Here is an 18,958-nt window from a genome sequence, read left to right as displayed (position 1 = left end):
GATTTTCGATTCCTAAACATCTAAGGAATACCAAAGGCTCTATGATTCGCAAGTTTCAGCCTTGAATCGCAACCATGGAATGGAATTGTGCTCTCGACCCTCGTATAATTTAGCACGTAAGTTATAGTATATTATTGCCTGGAATATTTCTCAGAATTTTCGTGGACAGTGGACCTCGGAGCCAATAACATACTATAATTTACCCACTCTAATTATACTAGATCAATCGCAATTAGTATACAATTATGGTTACGATCTCGGCATCTAAATTATCCTAGCATGTTATTTTACAAAGGAAACCTATTACTCCTAAGATTTCTATTTTAGATAGCTTAGTGATTGAATACATTATGAAAAGTTAGAGTTCTCTGAAAATTTTCAAGGTGCTTTGAATTAATTTAGATTTTTAAATGAATTTATCACAATTGGATCAGATTAATGATTTTAGAAAGAAGCCTATAGCTAATTAAGTTATCTATTCCAGAAATTTTAGGATATGATGTATTCTTGAAAAATATATTCTGCTTTAAGTTTTCATGATTTTAAAGATTAAAATTAGATTTTTAATTGATTTTTCACTTTCGGGTCAGATTGATGACGTTAGACTAACAAATATAGCAAATTAATTCCAAATCCAACCATACTTTTACTAGATCATTCTCGGACAAATATAAAATTATGAGAAAACATTCATACATTATTTCGATAATTATCTATTTTTAACAGATATATTCATATTCTGGTCAGAGCAATTAAAATTTAATATAAAAATTAAAATATGCCCAAAATTTCCACGAAATTCATAACATGATTCTAACTGGTCAGTTCATCTTTCTACCAAATTTCAACGTTTAAGGAATTTATTTAATGATATGTCCTTCATATACATGAAAATCAGTGATTTTATCAAAACAATTCCAGTAGAAATAATAAATCAACTCCAAATCTTTTGAAAATTTTTGTATAATATTTAAACATCAAAAATCTGCTGAAGACCAAATTTCAATCAGTTTTGAATTGTTTTGTTATATGAACGAATTTTTGAACCATCAAAATCCTATTTTCGGGTATTATTTAAACGAATTTTCGAGCCATCGAAACAAATGAAATCTACCGGAATTTTTAGATTTGTGGTGATATTTTAACTACATTAAGACTCAGAAAACATAGCTTCACAAAAAACCATTGATTTTAAAACACTCACTTTGTAAAAAACGATTCACAAACCACTAGACATCCAAATCAATTAAACACCCAATTTTCTCATATAATGGTTCCTTTTTTACCAAAATCAATAATCAAATAAACTGACCCACCAAAATCATATTAGATCATTCATGGTAGATTTTACGAAAATCATGAAGAAAACAAAGAAGAAACGACCCTAAGCATGCTTTTCAACCTTTGATATTATAAAGATGGAGGAACCTACCGTTAATCGCGCTCCTTGTCTCTAGGGTACGTAAATCTGAGGTATACGCTTTGACGCACCCTTATATACACACAATAGAAAAACCCAAGAATCACCAAATATGAACCGTTTTAACGTTCAATCAAGAAGTGATGAAAGAGGGCTTGCTCCACTAGAAGAAGAGAGAGAGAGAGATATGCACTTATGAGAGGAAAAGGAGAGGGCTGCAATTCAGAGAAAGGGAGGTGAGAGGGATGCTATGAATCGGGTGTGTGCTTGGGTGTCACAGGTCTATAAATGGAGGGAGACCAGATCAAGAGATAGCCGTTCCCCAAAGGTATATTAGAGGGAAAGAGAAAACGGCTAGTATGTTCGTCAGAAAAAAAAATCCAACTTGAATCAGTCACCCCACTATTCTTTTAGTATGAATCTCAAACAAACTCCATATGGCAGCCTTGCTATTCTCGTCCAAAATTGGAATAAAGTATCCTTATTCATTTTATTAGCAAGGCATTAATTACTCCAAATAACTAAAGCTTCCATATTTTTCCATGGCTGTCTAAAGATGAAAACGGATGTTGATATCAAAGAAGGCATAATGCAATTTTTGACCAACCTTATGCATATAATTCCATTCCATGCGGCATGCTGGATATAGCAAGTTTCCAAAGAGACCAAAGCATCATTCCTCTTGCTTTTTATTGTTGGATACCAACAATTAATTGCTATTTAAATATATATATATATATATATATATATATATATATATATATATATATATATGAACGGTGGCTGTTGTCATCTACTTGGGGAAAATAATGATCTACTAAATTTAGTAACCTCTATCTTTGGTAAGGACACTCCCACTTTTCCTTAAAAGATAAGACATGCCTTAAACAATAAAACCCCATTTAACACATTCGAATTCTCATTCCCCTTGATCTATTCTTTCACTCACAACTCTTAATATTCTCTTGATATTTTTAGATAAGTCTTATTTTCAATTGGCAACGCCCCCTTAAATCATTTCTTTATGACGATCCAGACCATCCAATTGATGGGTCACAACATAAGCAGGTTGTGTCCTCCTGGATCATTTCAATGGGCTGATCCGATCCGCCTAATTGATGGACCATCATATAAATAAGATGTGCCCTTAAATCATGTCTATGGGATGATTTGATCTGTATAATTGATGGGCTGAAATATAAGTTGGTTGCGCCCTCCAAAATCTCTTCTATGGGATGATCTGAAGCATTCAAATAATTGGCTATCAAGTGATTGGCTTGGATCACTCATAATGTGGGCCCCCTAAGTCTCTCCCATTGGACGATCTAAACCATCCATTTGGTGAGCTTCCCATAAATGGGTTGTGCCTCCTCGAAATCAATTTCATGGGATGATTCTTACTGTCCATTGGATGGGCCATATTACAAATTAGTTGTGCCACAAAATTAATTCTAATTAGAATAATCTCAACCATCAATTTGACGATCCACAGCTTCAAAAATCATTTTCAAGAATGGTTCGGATCAACCTAATATGATAAACACTAAATGTATAGTCGACCCCACTACCTCGCCGATCAACTATTCCTTCAAAATTTCGATTTTCCAAACCTTTGTGACCGTACCAAATGAATTGATTTTATTCAATTTTATTCTCTCTAATGTCCAACTCTTGATGTGATAATAAGATCAGTGAGTGGCCCCCACTTGTATTTGTCGGATTCCAATAAGATTTAATGATTATCAAGAACTAGTCTCACTTAAGTGACCGAATTCCCCTAGAATAATTTTCAGAAGTTATTATTGGTAGCCTCAGACAAGACCAAAACTCTCTTGAAATTTGAACTTTTTTCTAATCGACAATTATGTTGGCTCACTTGTTCAACCCGAATCACAATTGTAAGGCCACAAAATTCGTAGAAAACTCCTCTCATTCAGAACCTCATGAACACTTTTTCTGAACACTTTGCTGGAAAAGATGGAAAACGCGGTGGAACTGACCGAAAAGATTGAGATAATATAAGAAACGGACATATGAAGAGAAAACACTGAAAAACCGATAGGAAAACACTAACTTCTTTGTTGATTAAAGCGGAGCAAAATGGGGGTGTCTACACCCTCACATGAAGAACAAATAAAAATAAAAACTCTCTTGCCTCTTAATAGGCGGATTACAACATTGATAGCTCACATTCACTCCAAGAATATACAAATGTAAAGCCCTATGGAGTGCCTCATGATAACATGTAGAAATGGAAGATCAAAGAGGTTTTTAGGTTTTGAAATAAAACGGTTGAAGCTCAAAAAGAAATGGGATTTGATCTTTCTTTAATGTTCAAAAGCATGTAGAGATAGGTTTTAATCATGTATATATAGAGTATTTGAAAATATGACCGTTTGGGTTAAAACTGTAAATGTTTGGCTTGAAAAAGTCAAGCAGAAAACGCCCCAATGACTAGTTTGCTCGACCGCGGCGGTCAACCGAGCTATAGCGGTCGCCCGCCCCTATCGGACGCCCTATTCTATTTTTAAATTTCTTACCGCCGCGGTCGACCGGCCACATGGAGGACGCCTGGCAAGGGCTTATTGTTTGCTCAAAAAATTTGGCTCAAAAACCTATCTAGGTCGACCTACCCACGGCAATCGCCTGCCCTAGACCAGATTGGATTGTTCTGTTTGAGACAGAAGCTCATCCGCGGTCGCCCGGATTAACCCTGTCGACCAGCCCGATAGAATTCGAGATGGCCTGGATTTCCAGGTTCCATCCCAGGGTCACCCGGCCTATCCCGGTTGACCGGCCCTGGTAAAAATTTCATTTGAACTTTAAAGATCAAGGGCTTTGGGGCTATGGTCTTTGGGCTTAAGTCCAAGGTTTTCAAACACATTTTTGGGTGTGTGTATGGTTTTCAAAGATGTAAAAAGTTAAGTATGAAAACCATTTGAAAACATTTTGAAAGTGCATTTAAGCATAAAATAAAGAGGATTCCAAATACATTCTAAAAATAAGAACCTTGAGTCTTCTTAGAATGTCTTGGCTCCTTTGCACTTTCTTGGACTTCTTCGGCTTGAGTAAACATCTTGTCCTTGTCTTGGCTCTTGTTACTTGTCCTCCAATCTTCAATGCAAGTTGGGGGTGTCACCATGGCATGTTCAACTCCAAGCTCATTCTTGAGACTTGCTTAGGAACTTGTGGGATCTTTATGTTTAGCTACTTTACTTGAGCATCTGCAAATGAGTATGACTCCAATATAGGTGCAAGCTCTTGGTTCCTTTGATCCTTGATCCACAAGTCACGTATTGTGGAGAGTTGTGTAATGGCGATTTTGACATGAAATTCCTGTATACAATACAACACCTCAAAGCAACAATTAGTCCATAAATGCTAATCAATTTGGTTTGCTACTATCAAAACAAGAAGGTAAGATGAATGATTAACCCATGAGAACCCTTGGGCTTACACAGTCCTTTGGGCCCGTATGACTACGGTGTTCCGTTTCCTTTGAGCCCATACAACTACGGTGTCTCATTCTTTTCGTGTCCATACGACTATGGTCCCTTATCTCCTTTGGGCCTGTATAACTACAGTGACCCATTTCCTTTGAGCCCTTACAACTACGGTTTCTCATTCTTTTCAAGTCCATACGACTACGATCTCTTATCTAGTGGAGCCCATACAACTGTGGTGTCTCATTCCCTTTGGGCCCGTATAACTACGGTGTCCTTTTCCTTTCGAGTCCGTACAAATACGGTATCTTGTCCCATTGGGCCCGTACGACTACGGTAACCCGTTCCAGTTGAGTCCACACAAATACGGCCTTTTATCTCGGTGTCTCATTCTCTTCGAATCCAATCAAAAGTGGAATCTCATTTTTCAGTGCCCGTTCGAAAACAGCGCTGCATCATGATTATCTTTCATTCTAAGTTGCGTGATTTTTGCTCTTAGATTGAATTCAACTTTTCTTTATTCTGAACTATCAGCTCATGGTGTTAAGAATAAATGATCTTGATTACGTTCCAATTCTAGGACTTCGTCTAGGGTCTTGCATTAGGAGACATTTTGCATTTTGCATTTAGGTTGCATTTTGTGTAGAGAGTCGTTTATTGATTAAAGTTACGCAAAATGATGTTGTCACTTTTACTTTGGTATTCGATGACTATGTCATCTCTACCAAAGAGGGGCATCTATAGACACCCTCATTTTGCTCCGTTTTAATCAATAAAGAAGTTAGTGTTTTTCTATCGGTCTTTTCCAATATCTTTCCTTTCCGCTTCCGTCTCTTAAATTTTCAAAATCTTTTCAGTTGTTTCCGTCATGTTTTGTATTTTTCCACCTGGCGTTAAGAAGGGTTATTTATAAGAATCAAAACAAGAAAGAACTTGGACCCATTTGGTGGGCATGCATTGAGCATTTTGGTTAGATTTGGATAAAGCAAGTGTGTCCTACATTGTTTTTCATGAAAAATATGAGTTTTTGAACTTATTTGGAGCCAACAAACGACACCGATTTCCATGGCGGGCATAGTATATTTCGACCGATCTGGCGTGGGCCCATTATTGTGAAGAATTAAAACTTAAGGTGGCGGCCCATCAAAGGAACGGTTTGGATCATCCAATGCAAATGATTTTAGGAGGTGTGGCTAATTCACATTGCCGCCCACCATTTGGACAGTTTTGATCACCCTATGGAACTGATTTTGGAAATGATTGGAGGTCACAACCCGTTTACGCCGTAGCCAATAAATTGGACAGCTAGGATCATCCTATAGAAGGGATTTTAGGGGGCGTGGCTAAATCACATTGCTGCCTATTAAATGGATGGTTCAGATCACTCTATGGAGTTGATTTACATTGTCGCCCATCAAATGAACGGTTTGGATCATCTAATGGAAAAGGTTAAGGGCCGTGATTGATTTATAGTGCAGCTCAATAGTATCTAAAAGATCATCTTTAAAGGAAAGAATTCGGCTACCATAGAATTGGTCCATCTAAAGTTGACATCATGTTTATCTTTTTAATCAAGTGATAAAATCAATTTCCATGGGGTAAGCCTATGTATGCTTCGTCCAAGTGTTGGGACCCACCATGTGGCAAAATTTTGGTTGGTCCGTCGCATTATTTTCTACCATTCAACCATAGAACATGGACCCACATTATTTAAAATGGAAAAAATAGAGGGTACGTATAAATTCAGCCATGAAGAAGGGCCCATGATTTTCAAAGTTTAATATCATGGGGATTCGGTCCAAAAGAGGTGTAAATCACCCAAGTTAAATTCAATCTTACCTACCTCTTTCGTGATTGAATCCATGTGGGACCTGCTTTGAGTTGCTTAACTATATCACACTGTTAGACCGAAAATCGGTAACAGGTACGACAGTGACGTAAGAGCTGAGCTGGATGACCCGAGGAGCTGAGTCCTGAGGAATCGAAGTGAGGGAGCTGAGTTCAGCTAGACTGAAGTGAAGGAACTGTGTTCTGCACAGAAGCAAACGAGGTCAGAAGACCAACCCGGGTGTTACTCCGGACAGGCCCTTCGACACTCAAGTCAGTATATGAGCAGGAGTGCAGAGCTAGTTTAAGAGTTTTGGAGAGGTTATGCATTACCCTTGGTTTGAGCTTTGAACTCCCTTTTATAGAGGGAGAGTTGGTGACGTGGGGATTACCCAATCCAGGACAGGTGGCAACCTGCTATAGGCTGGAGTTCACCTGCTCCAAGACAGGTGGTGGCCTGCTACAGGCTGGAGTTCACCTACTCCGGGACAAATGGCAACCTGCTATAGACTGGAGTTCACCTACTCCAGGACAGGTGGTGGCCTGCTACAGGCTTGAGTTCACCTACTCCAGGACAGGTGGCAACCTGCTATAGGCTGGAGTTCACCTACCCCAGGACAGATGGTGGCCTGCTACAGGCTTGAGTTTTTACACCCCATCAGTTGCCCCCCAGTTTTCCAAGTCATCGTAGTGACTTGGGAAAGTGTGGTGAATGACATTCCTGAATTTGATGGCAATGAGTCCGGAAATTCAGTCCGGAAATGGTCAGTCCGGCTGGGAGTCAGTCTGGCTTGGGCCGGACTGATTTTTGTCGTGTAGCGAAACGCGTCATATCCAGTCCGGTTTGGACCGGACTTATTTTTGTCGTGTAGCGAGACGCATCATATCCAGTGCGGCCAAGCCGTCAGTTCGGCCAGGGAGTCAGTCCGGCTTGGGCCGGACTGATTTTTGTCGTGTAGCGAGACGCGTCATATCCAGTTCGGCTTGGACCGGACTGATTTTTGTCGTGTAGCGAGACGCGTCATATCCAGTGCGGCCAAGGCGTCAGCCCGGCCTGGAAAGCAGTGCGGCCAAGCCGTCAGTTTGGCCTGGAAAATCAGTGCGGCCAAGCCGTCAGTCCGGCCTGGAAAATTAGTGCGGCTTGAGATAACCTGAATTTTGTCCTGTAGCGCATTGCGCTATATCCAGTTCGGCTTGAGATGAACTGAATTTTGTCCTGTAGCACATTGCGATATATCCAGTTCGGCTTGAGGTGAACTGAATTTTGTCCTGTAGCGCATTGCAATATATCCAGTTCGGCTTGAGATGAACTGAATTTTGTCCTGTAGCGCACTGCGCTATATCCAGTTCGGCTTGAGATGAACTGAATTTTGTCCTGTAGCACTTTGCGCTATATCCAGTTCGACTTGAGATGAACTGAAATTTTGTCCTGTAGCGCTTTGCGCTATATCCAGTTCGGCTTGAGATGAACTGAATATAGCGCAATCTGCTAAAAGACGAAATTGAATTTTGTCTTGTAGCGAATCACACCGAGTCCTGGTCGGCTTTAGATGACCTGAATTTTGTCCTGTAGCGCTTTGCACTATATCCAGTTCGGCTTGAGATGAACTGAATTTTATCCTGTAGCGCATTGCGATATATCCAGTTTGCCTTGAGATTAACTGAATTTTGTCCTATAGCGCTTTGCGCTATATCTAGTTCGGCTTGAGATGAACTGAATTTTGTCCTGTAGCGCATTACGATATATCCTGGTCGGCTGGAGATGTTCTGAAAGTTTGCTTAGGATGACCAAGTTTTATTGAACTTGGGTTTTTGCAAGGGTTTGGTTTTCTACCCGGGCCCATTCCTGATTAGGAGTGCGCCCCCAGTCTTGGTGGAGACGAGCCGGGGCGAACCAAGCAGCGAGTACCCAAGTTTTAGCGAACTGGGTTTCCGAGCAGCGAGTACCCTAGTTTTAGCGAACTGGGTTTCCAAGTAGCAAGTACTCAAGTTTTAGTGAACTGGGTTTCCAAGCGGCGTTGGTTTTTGCATCCGGGCTGGTTCCGGACCAGGAGTGCGCTCCCGATCTTTGCAGAGACGAGCCGCGGCGAACCAAGCAGCGAGTACCCAGTTTTAGCGAACTAGGTTTCCAAATAGCAAGTACCCGAGTTTTAGTGAACTGGGTTTCCAGAGTACCCGAGTTTTAGTGAACTGGGTTTCCAAGCGGCGTTGGTTTTGGCATCCGGGCTGGTTCCGGACCAGGAGTGCGCTCCCGATCTTTGCGGAGACAAGCCGTGGCGAACCAAGCAGCGAGTACCCGGTTTTAGCGAACTGGGTTTCCAAATAGCAAGTACCCGAGTTTTAGTGAACTGGGTTTCCAATTTGATGAGTACCCAAGTTTTAGCAAACTGGGTTTCCGAGGTGCTTTGGTTTTTTGCATCCGGACTGGTTCCGGGCCAGGAGTGCGCTCCCGGTCTTTGCGGAGACGAGCCGTGGCGAACCAAGCAGCGAGTACCCAGTTTTAGCGAACTGGGTTTCCAAATAGCATGTACCCGAGTTTTAGTGAACTGGGTTTCCAATCTGATGAGTACCCGAGTTTTAGTGAACTGGGTTTCCAATCTGATGAGTACCCAAGTTTTAGCGAACTGGTTTCCGAGGAGCTTTGGTTTTTTGCATCCGGACTGGTTCTGGACCAGGAGTGCGCTCCCGGTCTTTGCGGAGACGAGCCGTGGCGAACCAAGCAGCGAGTACCCAGTTTTAGCGAACTGGGTTTCCAAATAGCAAGTACCCGAGTTTTAGTGAACTGGGTTTCCAATTTGATGAGTACCCAAGTTTTAGCGAACTGGGTTTCCGAGAAGCTTTGGTTTTTTGCATCCGGACTGGTTCAGGACTAGGAGTGCGCTCCCGGTCTTTGCGGAGACAAGCTGTGGTGAACCAAGCAGCGAGTAGCCAGTTTTAGCGAACTGGGTTTCCAAATAGCAAGTACCCGAGTTTTAGTGAACTGGGTTTCCAATTTGATGAGTACCCAAGTTTTAGTGAACTGGGTTTCCGAGGAGCTTTGGTTTTTTGCATCCGAATTGGTTCCGGACCAGGAGTGCGCTCCCAGTCTTTGCGGAGACGAGCCGTGGCGAACCAAGCAGCGAGTACCCAGTTTTAGCGAACTGGGTTTCCAAATAGCAAGTACCCGAGTTTTAATGAATTGGATTTCCAATTTGATAAGTACTCAAGTTTTAGCGAACTGGGTTTCCGACGAGCTTTGGTTTTTTGCATCCGGACTGGTTCCGGACCAGGAGTGCGCTCCCGGTCTTTGCGGAGACGAGCCGTGGCGAACCAAGCAGCGAGTACCCAGTTTTAGCGAACTGGGTTTCCAAATAGTACGAAGAGATTTGCAAAAGAGCTTCTTTCATTCACATTTGGCATACATTTACAAAGTCAGTTTCATGCCGGTTTCCAGAGTACCTGTGCTTTGTCTCTCAAATCAAGAAGTTCAATCGGCAAGGATTCCGATGCATCTTTGCCTTTTGAGTGCCATGGCATAGCACTCCCTGGACTGTGGTTGATCTCCTCTGACCTCACCCACGCCGTTTAGCGTTATGAACTTCATTTTCTGGTGATACGCTGAAGCGACTGCGCGGATTAAGTTCTGCCCGGGTCGTCCCAAGATAGCGTTATAGACCGAAGTGGCCCTCACTACCTGGAAGTTGACCATCGCGAAGGCTTGACAGGGCGGCTCTCCGACGAAGACTAGGAGTTCAATTTGTCCCTCCACTTTGACGACCTCTCCCGAGAAACCGAAGAGATCTGAGTTCGCCGGCCTTAAGCGGTCGTCACCTATCATCATTTTTCGAAGGCATGTTAGTAAAAAATATCGGCCGAACTCCCATTGTCGACCAGGATTTTCTTCAACTCCCAGTTTGCGACGATCATGGTTAAGACCAGGGCGTCGTCGTGAGGCAGTATGAGGTTATCGAGATCCGCATCTGAAAATGAGATCTCGTTCTCCGTCTTCGTCTTCTTGCTGCATGTGTGCACGGCATTGACTCGGCGTGCATATGCTTTACGAGTAGCGGTTGATGTGCCCCTAGCGGCGGGTCTGCCCATAATTGTGCCAATGACTCCCCTTGGCTGGGATCGGTGTGGTTCTGGTTTTGGACTGGATGGATGGGGAGATTGGTTCTTCGCAGGGGCCGGATGCGACCGTCGAGGGCTGCGGCCCTGAGGACTCTTTTCTCTGCGCTCTGCTCTGTGGCCGTCACTACGGACATACTTTTTCAAGTAGCCCCGGCCAATTAGCTGCTCAATTTCTTCCTTGAGCTGCCAGCAGTCGTCTGTGTCGTGGCCGTGGTCCCTATGTAACCAACAGTACTTCGACTGGTCTCTCTTACTCCCCTTGGAGATCATTCTGGCTGGCCACCTCACGAATTCTTCATCGCTGATCGCAGCCAGTATGTGCTTCCGGGAGGTATTGAGAGGCGTGAAGTTCTCTTCTCTCCTCTAGGGGGACTCCTCTCTTCCGGAGGCCTTATCATCCCTACGCTTCTTGGTAGGGTTCTTGTCTTCGGAGGTCCTCCTCCGATTGGAGTCCAGGGCCGCCAGTGTCTCTTCAAATGCTATATACTCCTCAGCCCCGGCCATCAGATCCGCCAGTGAGTGCGGATTTTGGCGAGCTACTGATCGGCGAAAGTCATTAGATCTGGCGCCCGCGAGGAGCGCACTCATTGCTGCTGAGGGGTCCAAATTAGGTACTTGGAGTGCCTCCCTGTTGAAGCGGCAGACGAACGTCTTGAGAGGTTCGTGATCCTCCTGCCGCAAGGCCATTAAGGATGCTGTGGTTTTCCTTGGCCTGCGGCTGCTCATGAAGTGGCGGACCAGATCGTCCCCGAAGTCTTCGAAGTTGCTGACGGAGTTCGGTTTGATTCTGGAGGACCAGTCTCGGGCCGCACCGGTCAGTGTGGTCGGGAACGCCCTGCAGAGGAAGCCATCAGATGCGCCGTGAAGCAGCATCATCGCTCTGAAGGTCTCTAAGTGGTCCACTGGGTCAGTTGTCCCGTCATATTGCGGGACGGTTGGCATTTTAAACCCTCTGGGTGCTGGGGCACCCATGACATCGTCGGTGAACGGCGTTCTGCTTGAGAACGCTCGAGGAGCAGGCCGGCTATGATCTTTTGCCAGCTCTTCTATGCGGTGGTCCATTTCTTCCATCCTTTGAAGCATCGGATTAGCTCTGCGGTCGGCTGACCCGGTGATCTGTTTCTTCCCACTGACAGGCTCGCCGCAGAGCCGGACTGACTTTCCGGACTCTTTTGACGAGGCCGGGACCTCTCTTGCTGTATGCGGTTTTCACGAGCTCGGGGCCTTCGCGGGGAGCGAGACCGCGACCTTCGGCGACGGTGAGGCTCCGTATGCGCATGCCTGGCCCCGGAGTGATGGACTTGCCTTGGGTGGTGAGTCCGGTCTTCATCGTGGCGCGTCGCCTCTCGTCTGTGAATATTCGACCTTTCCTGTACGGGCCGTGAAGCTTATGGAGGAGGATGGAGAGGCGCTTGGAGTAGCTGCTGATATTGACCGACCAGAGACGTCATCTACTAGAAAAGAGCTTGAACTTGATCTGGAGTAGGCATAGGGTTGAGGTGTTCAGAACGAGCCGGGCTCTGTTCAGCTGTAGCAGAGGCTGCCACTAGTGAGGCGATTCGCTCACTCCGGGTCCTGCGCGGTAGCACGGTTTGGGTAGTCCTTGCGGTTGGTATCCGCGCGCTCTTGCGCCCTGCCATTTTTGTAAGAGACTTGAACAGCTTTTAGTTCTGAGGTCCCACAGATGGCGCCAATCTGTTAGACCGAAAATCGGTAACAGGTACGATAGTGACGTAAGAACTGAGCTGGATGACCCGAGGAGCTGAGTCCTGAGGAATCGACATGAGGGAGCTGAGTTCAGCTAGACTGAAGTGAAGGAACTATGTTCTGTACAAAAAGCAAACGAGGTCAGAAGACCAACCCGGGTGTTACTCCGGACAGGCCCTTCGACACTCAAGTCGGTATATGAGCAGGAGTGCAGAACTAGTTTAAGAGTTTTGGAGAGGTTATGCATTACCCTTGGTTTGAGCTTTGAACTCCCTTTTATAGAGGGAGAGTTGGTGACGTGGGGATTACCCAATCCAGGACAGGTGGCAACCTGCTATAGGCTGGAGTTCACCTGCTCCAAGACAGGTGGTGGCCTGCTACAGGCTGGAGTTCACCTACTCCAGGACAGGTCGCAACCTGCTATAGGCTGGAGTTCACCTACTCCAGGACAGGTGGTGGCCTGCTACAGGCTTGAGTTCACCTACTCCAGGACAGGTGGCAACCTGCTATAGGCTAGAGTTCACCTACTCCAGGACAGATGGTGGCCTGCTACAGGCTTGAGTTTTTACAACCCATCACACACTTTAAAGGATATAAGAAGTTCCTTTTTTATCACTAGATTTGAGATCGAGGGTCACAATGAATATCTAGTTTTCATCCAACTTCCTCCCTAAAAAGGGCTCTAGTGATTATATATATATATATATATATATATATATATATATATATATATGAGGAAAATGATTGTGAGCTTGAAGCTCATATAGCTTATATGAGCTTGAGGGCCAAATACATGTGGGCCCACATTGTTATGATGATCCAAAGCATTCATTTGATAGGCCCTTACATAGATAGGGTGTGTACAAAAAATCAGCTCCATTGGATCATCCTAACCCATCCAAAAGTGGATGGCAAAATGGACAGACACCGTTTGCCACAAATCATTTTCCTCTATATATATATATATATATATATATATATATATATGAGGAAAAGGATTGTACACTCGACCGTACCTAAAGTTAGGTACGGTAGAGTGCCAAATCACATGGGTCCCCCATTTTTGGTGGGCATCTAAACCATTCATTTGCAAGGCCCCATCATAGATAGGGTGCATACCAAAAATCAGCACCATTGAATCATCCTAACCCCTCCAAAACTGGAGGCCAAAATGGGCAGATTTGTGGACAAACACTGTCTGTCCATTTTGGCCTCCACAAATGGATGGGTTAGGATGATCCTATGGAGCTGATTTTTGGTATGCACCCTATCTATGATGGGGCCTTGAAAATGAATGGTTTAGATGCTCACCAAAAATGTGGGACCCATGTGATTTGGCACTCTACCGTACCTAACTTTAGGTACGGTCGAGCGTACAATCTTATTCCTCTATATATATATATATATATATATATATATATATATATATATATATATTTATATAAAGAATTCTACATGGTTTATTCGGTGGAAGGTTTTCTTATGGCTCAAGACTCTCTCTCATCCTCTTTTAAAAGAAAACGTTGGAAAAGCCTTCCATGTTGCTTTTTGGGGCATGCTTCCTTCATTTAGGAGTAAAAAATGGCAACACTTTTTCTTCAAGCGATGTGTTTTTTAATTAAAGACTTTCTCTCTCATGTTTAGAAAGTAGGACATATTTGGAATTTTATCTCCTATTTGGAAAGCGAGTAACGTATAGGAATCCTCTTGCTGATATTAAAGGGTGGTTCACATTGGAAACTTGTAAAAAAAAAAAAATCGATCACTCTGATTTTGGGGAACTCTTGGAGTAAGCGGCAACTTCTTTTTAGGATTTTGGATACATATGCCGAATCTTTTCGTCTCGATTGGACAAAAAAAAAGGGCTACAAGCTCTCCCCTCTCTAGAATTCGTCTCTTAGTTCCTACCTCTCACACATTTACAGAGGGGTGTGTAACCATCTCTCTCCTTGCTCTCTCTCTCTCTCTCTCTCTCTCTCTCTCTCTCTTTTACAGAGGGGTGCCCTCTTTCTAACCTCACACAGAGTACATCCATCTTTCCTCTGATCATCTCCTAATCAGCTATTTGTTTACTCATTCCTTTTGCGTTTTCCTACCAAATTCTGGTTGGGGTTCAACTTTCAGTGAATCAAGTTCGTGGCGGACTGAATTCTTGGCGGAATCTTGGAGCACGAATTCATCTTCAAATTATAATTGCATTCATCTTTTGGATCCCCCTGATCTTTTATGATAACGATTTCTCTCTCTCTCTCTCTCTCTCTCTCTCTCTCTCTTAAAATCCAAAAACGTCCAAGTTGGCTCCCCAACATTAGAAAATGTCCCACTTTTCTTGTGTTCTAATACTTGCTCTTCTCCAAAAGTTCAATTGGTTTTCTTCTTCTATTCTTCTATGTACATCGTATTGGAGATTATTCGATCGATCTTTGGGATTTTCTATTGCGTTTATAAGGGTGTCTCAAAGCTTATATCTTGGGATATACACACCTTAGAGACAAGGAGAGCGATCAACGGTTAGTATTCTTCCTCTTTGTAATATAGAATCTAGGAAAGCATGTTAGGTTAGAATTTTAGGTTTTCTTTCATACATGATGCATATGGATGTAATTTTTATTGAAATTTTGATATGATGAAGTATGAACCATATTATTCTTAAATCCAGATTTTTGCTGAAAAATTAATTTTCTATAATTAAAAATCAATTTTCTTTCAAATCTCTTTCGATGTGGATTTAAACTCGATTTTGAAAGCAAGTAGTTTGAATCATGGGGATTTTCTAAATCTGATTTTTTCTGAGATTTAAATACATTAAAAAACTTCTGAAAATCCAAATTTCCAGTCAAGTTTGATTCATTTTTGTGGACCCTGATCCGAGAGAGGCGGGGGGACGTGCCCCCACGCGAGTCTCGGGATCATCCACGTGAAGGAGAGCTCCGCCAAGGAACTCTCGAAAGAGTGCCCCTCACAGCATGAGCGGCGATGTAAAGTGAGATACCTCTCGATTCGGGGACTAGCCCGGATCCGAGACGCACCTTAAACGAAGAAAGAGTCGCCATCCAAGGAAGTAGGCCCTGGATCCCATGCTGTGCTCTGTCGAAACAGATAACCAGAGATATAAAAGGTCCGTGCCTGATGACGAATGGGGAAGGGGTTAGGCGCCCCCAATTCGCCCAAGTGCGAGCACCTGGTCTCTTATGCCATTTATTATTAACTTTGAAGAGTTTTGGGTAAAAATCATGTGAAATGGGAACGAATATCCCCGAGATAACGTCTAGCTAATCATGCATATCTCGGAGATGAATAAGAAGCACACACAAAAAGAAATGAAAGATATGACACCTAAGAATAGCTAGGTTATGAGTGTCATGCCTAATTGGTGTCTATGTTCTGTTGGACAAACACATGCATGCTACAGCTAAAAGTATAGGATCTGTACATGAAAGTAAGAAAACACAGCAAAACATACAATATGACAAACCCTAGACTCTAATGCGGTAATTGACTCGGACCAAGATGGCCATCCATCTTAGCTGCACTACTGTGGAACCCGATCCGAGGACGGTGCCGAGGGACGCGAGATCCCTCCCTGCAATCCTCTAAGATCTCCACAACGTGAGAGAGCTCTGCCAAGGAACTCTCGAAACGGATGCCACCCTCACAGCATAGCATGAGTGGCGATATAAAAAGAAAGAGATACATCCTGATCCGGAGCCAGGGCTCGAAACCAAGATATATCTGAAAAATAACTCAGAGTCGCCATCCATGGATGCGCCATGGAACCAAAACAAATGCTCTGTTTGCAATGGATAACCAGAGATACAAAAGGTCCGTGCCTGATGACGAATGGAGAAGGTCCGAAGAGCGCCCCCAATTCGCCCGAGTGCGAACACTTGGTCTCTTATGCCATTTATTATTAACCTCGAAGAGTTTTGGGCAAAAATCATGTGAAATGGGAACAATCCTCAGGAGTCGTCTACCTAAGCATGCATTTCCTGAGAATAAAGATAATAAACACCCATAAAATAGAATGAAAGATGTGCTGCCGAAGCATAGCTAGGTTATGAGTGACATTCCTAAAGGGTGTCTAAGTTCTGATATGCAAACACATGCAACCTATAGCTAAAGGTACAGGATCAGTACAAGAAAGTAAGAAAACATATCAAAAGAAATACAATAATTACACAACAAATCCTAAGACTCTAAACGATTTAGCCCGAGTCCTCGGATGGTCTGGTATTCATCCAAAGAAGCCTACGTATCCCCGCCTCCACGAGAATCAAGGCAACGTAGTTCTTCGCACCTATTCTAAACTATGATGCCTAAGACACCTAGACCTCTATCTTAGACTCGATCTAAAAGACCGGACTAGTTCTTAAAGCTTATTGTACAATTATTTAAATTCCAGTGAATTGTGAATTTAAGGACACCCTATATGCCCTAGCTAAATGCAGGTTAGCCCTAAGCTAATGCAGGTGGCTCCTACAACCTATGTGTAACTAGGCTGTATTTCCTAAGGAAAACAATGGGATCACTAGCGTATCCAAGACCTAGTCATCAGTCGGCGATGTGGATCGCCAACTGACCGGACGGAGGCTCTCCTGTAACTCTAGGACAAACCCCTAACTCTAAACAAACACAAACAAGCACACAACAAGAGACAAACTCCTAACTCTAAAACAACACAAACAAGCACACAACAAATAAAAGACAAACTCCTAACTCTAAAACTCTCTATCTAGGACAAACTCCTAACTCTAGAGGAAGATCTTGTTGAAAACAAGGTTTTGAAGAAAAAGGGTTAAAACATTTATTCACAAAGTTTGGCTGGACTTGGGATAAAGATCCCAAGCTGCACTACGTACCTCGTGGAAGAGGATCAAGCCAACGTAGTTCGAAACGAACTCTCAAACTACGCTTATAAAAGAAAACACTCAACACTTTAGATTTTTTTAAAGGTTTTTTATGTTTTTCAAATGTTTTTGATATTTTTAAAGTTTTTTAAATGTTTTTGGATTTTTAAAGCTTTTCCAATGCTCTGGACCTTTAAATGTTTTCAATCTTAAAGGGAACACGCAAGTAACACCACAAGCTAGGGCAAAGCCCTAAATCTAAAGGGGAAACCCCAAATAAGCAACTAGCATCTCAAAGAGACGAACCACAACACGTAAAGAAGTGCCCCAAGAACAGAGAAAACGATCCAAGATCCCAAGCAAGCAAAGCTCTAACAAGACTGAGTTAGTCTCTAATCAAAGTGAAGAAAAAGGTTATCAAGTAAACTCAGATTTCCATTCAATTATTATAAAAATAAATCAAGTGTTAAGCAAAGAAGAATTTTCAATTAAAAAATACACAACCTATAGCAATCATAAAATGATAAACAACATAAATTAGTCCAGACCAGCCGCTGGATAGCCTAATAAAGCAAAAACAATATCAAACACTTCTATGCCCAACCACAAACACCACCCCAATATGTGGATGAAATCAGATGATGCTAAAGTAATCATCTGATATCATAATACACATGATAATATTTCTAATCCCGCCTTGAAATCAGACAGTACTCATGTCGATAATATCGAATAGAGTAGTCATCTGATCTCCTTCTTTCTTAAAACAATTTATTTAAATAAAACAGAAATAAATATCATAAGCCTCAAGATAGTCTCACCTGAATAATCCATTTATTACCGTCTTCAAAACCTAACTCAAATGCTTAATATAAGAGAAGTATTAGAAATATCAAAAGATTATGATAATTCCAATTAGTAAAAATTTCAGTGCATACAGGGGACATCAACTTGTGTAGTAGATTCAAGTGCGAAAACACTGTGAGCCACAAAACACAAAGACGGGCTCCAAGTAACCTTATCATTGCCCAGAGAAGGGTTCTTTTTTTGTTTTTAAAATGGTTAAAAGAAATCCAAAAAGGTTGGGTAGGCCTACTAAACAAAAGAGGGGAGCGCTACTTGGATTGAGCGAGTCCCCTAAAGATGGGCTTGGGCTAGCGCCTTCATCGCCCTATCAATGAATGAGGCTACTAATATCTAAGAGGCATCTAAAAGACTAAGCAAGTCTACTATACAAATGAGGGGAACGCTAACTTGGACTGAGCAAGTCCTCTAAGGGTGGGCTTGGGCTAGCGTCTTCATCGCCCAACACTTTCTCTAATGAAGCACTGACCCTACAACCGACCCCTACAATTTATTTTGAAATAACTGAAGCACAAACTCCCGCCCCTTAACCATTTGGGCAAATTATTTTCCATAATATTCTTCACAACAAAGATTAAGAGAAGGAAACCGCTACAGTTATCTCGGGCAATGATCAATTTAATTTACATCTCCGAATGACCATAAGAAGGTGGTTTAGGGCCAAATGAGTAGTTGATGAATTTTGAACAGACACGTTTTCTAACAAGCATGTATTAGCATTCAAGAAATATGAAAGCATT

The 18,958-nt window shown here is 42.7% G+C and overlaps 2 protein-coding genes across 2 annotated transcripts in view; one reads left to right on the top strand and one right to left on the bottom strand.

The window, feature by feature from the left end:
* Positions 1-18,958, top strand: part of LOC143891087 (uncharacterized) — a 104,807-nt gene that overhangs the window by 49,981 nt on the left and 35,868 nt on the right. The window lies entirely within an intron of this gene.
* On the bottom strand, positions 11,164-11,742 carry LOC143891088 (uncharacterized). The gene has a single exon (XM_077395738.1). The coding sequence runs from the start codon at positions 11,740-11,742 to the stop codon at positions 11,164-11,166; it is 579 nt and encodes a 192-aa protein (XP_077251853.1).

This window comes from Tasmannia lanceolata, unplaced genomic scaffold (assembly GCF_043159265.1).
Source record: "Tasmannia lanceolata isolate RefF3 unplaced genomic scaffold, GAP_Taslan_0.1 ptg000013l, whole genome shotgun sequence".
NCBI lineage: Eukaryota > Viridiplantae > Streptophyta > Magnoliopsida > Canellales > Winteraceae > Tasmannia > Tasmannia lanceolata.
Note: the sequence above shows the minus strand (reverse complement) of the source record. Positions and strands in the feature narration are given on the sequence as shown.

Coding starts and splice junctions, on each gene's coding strand:
- LOC143891088 (XM_077395738.1), bottom strand. CDS start 11,742: ATGCCAACCGTCCCGCAATATGACGGGACAACTGACCCAGTGGACCAC.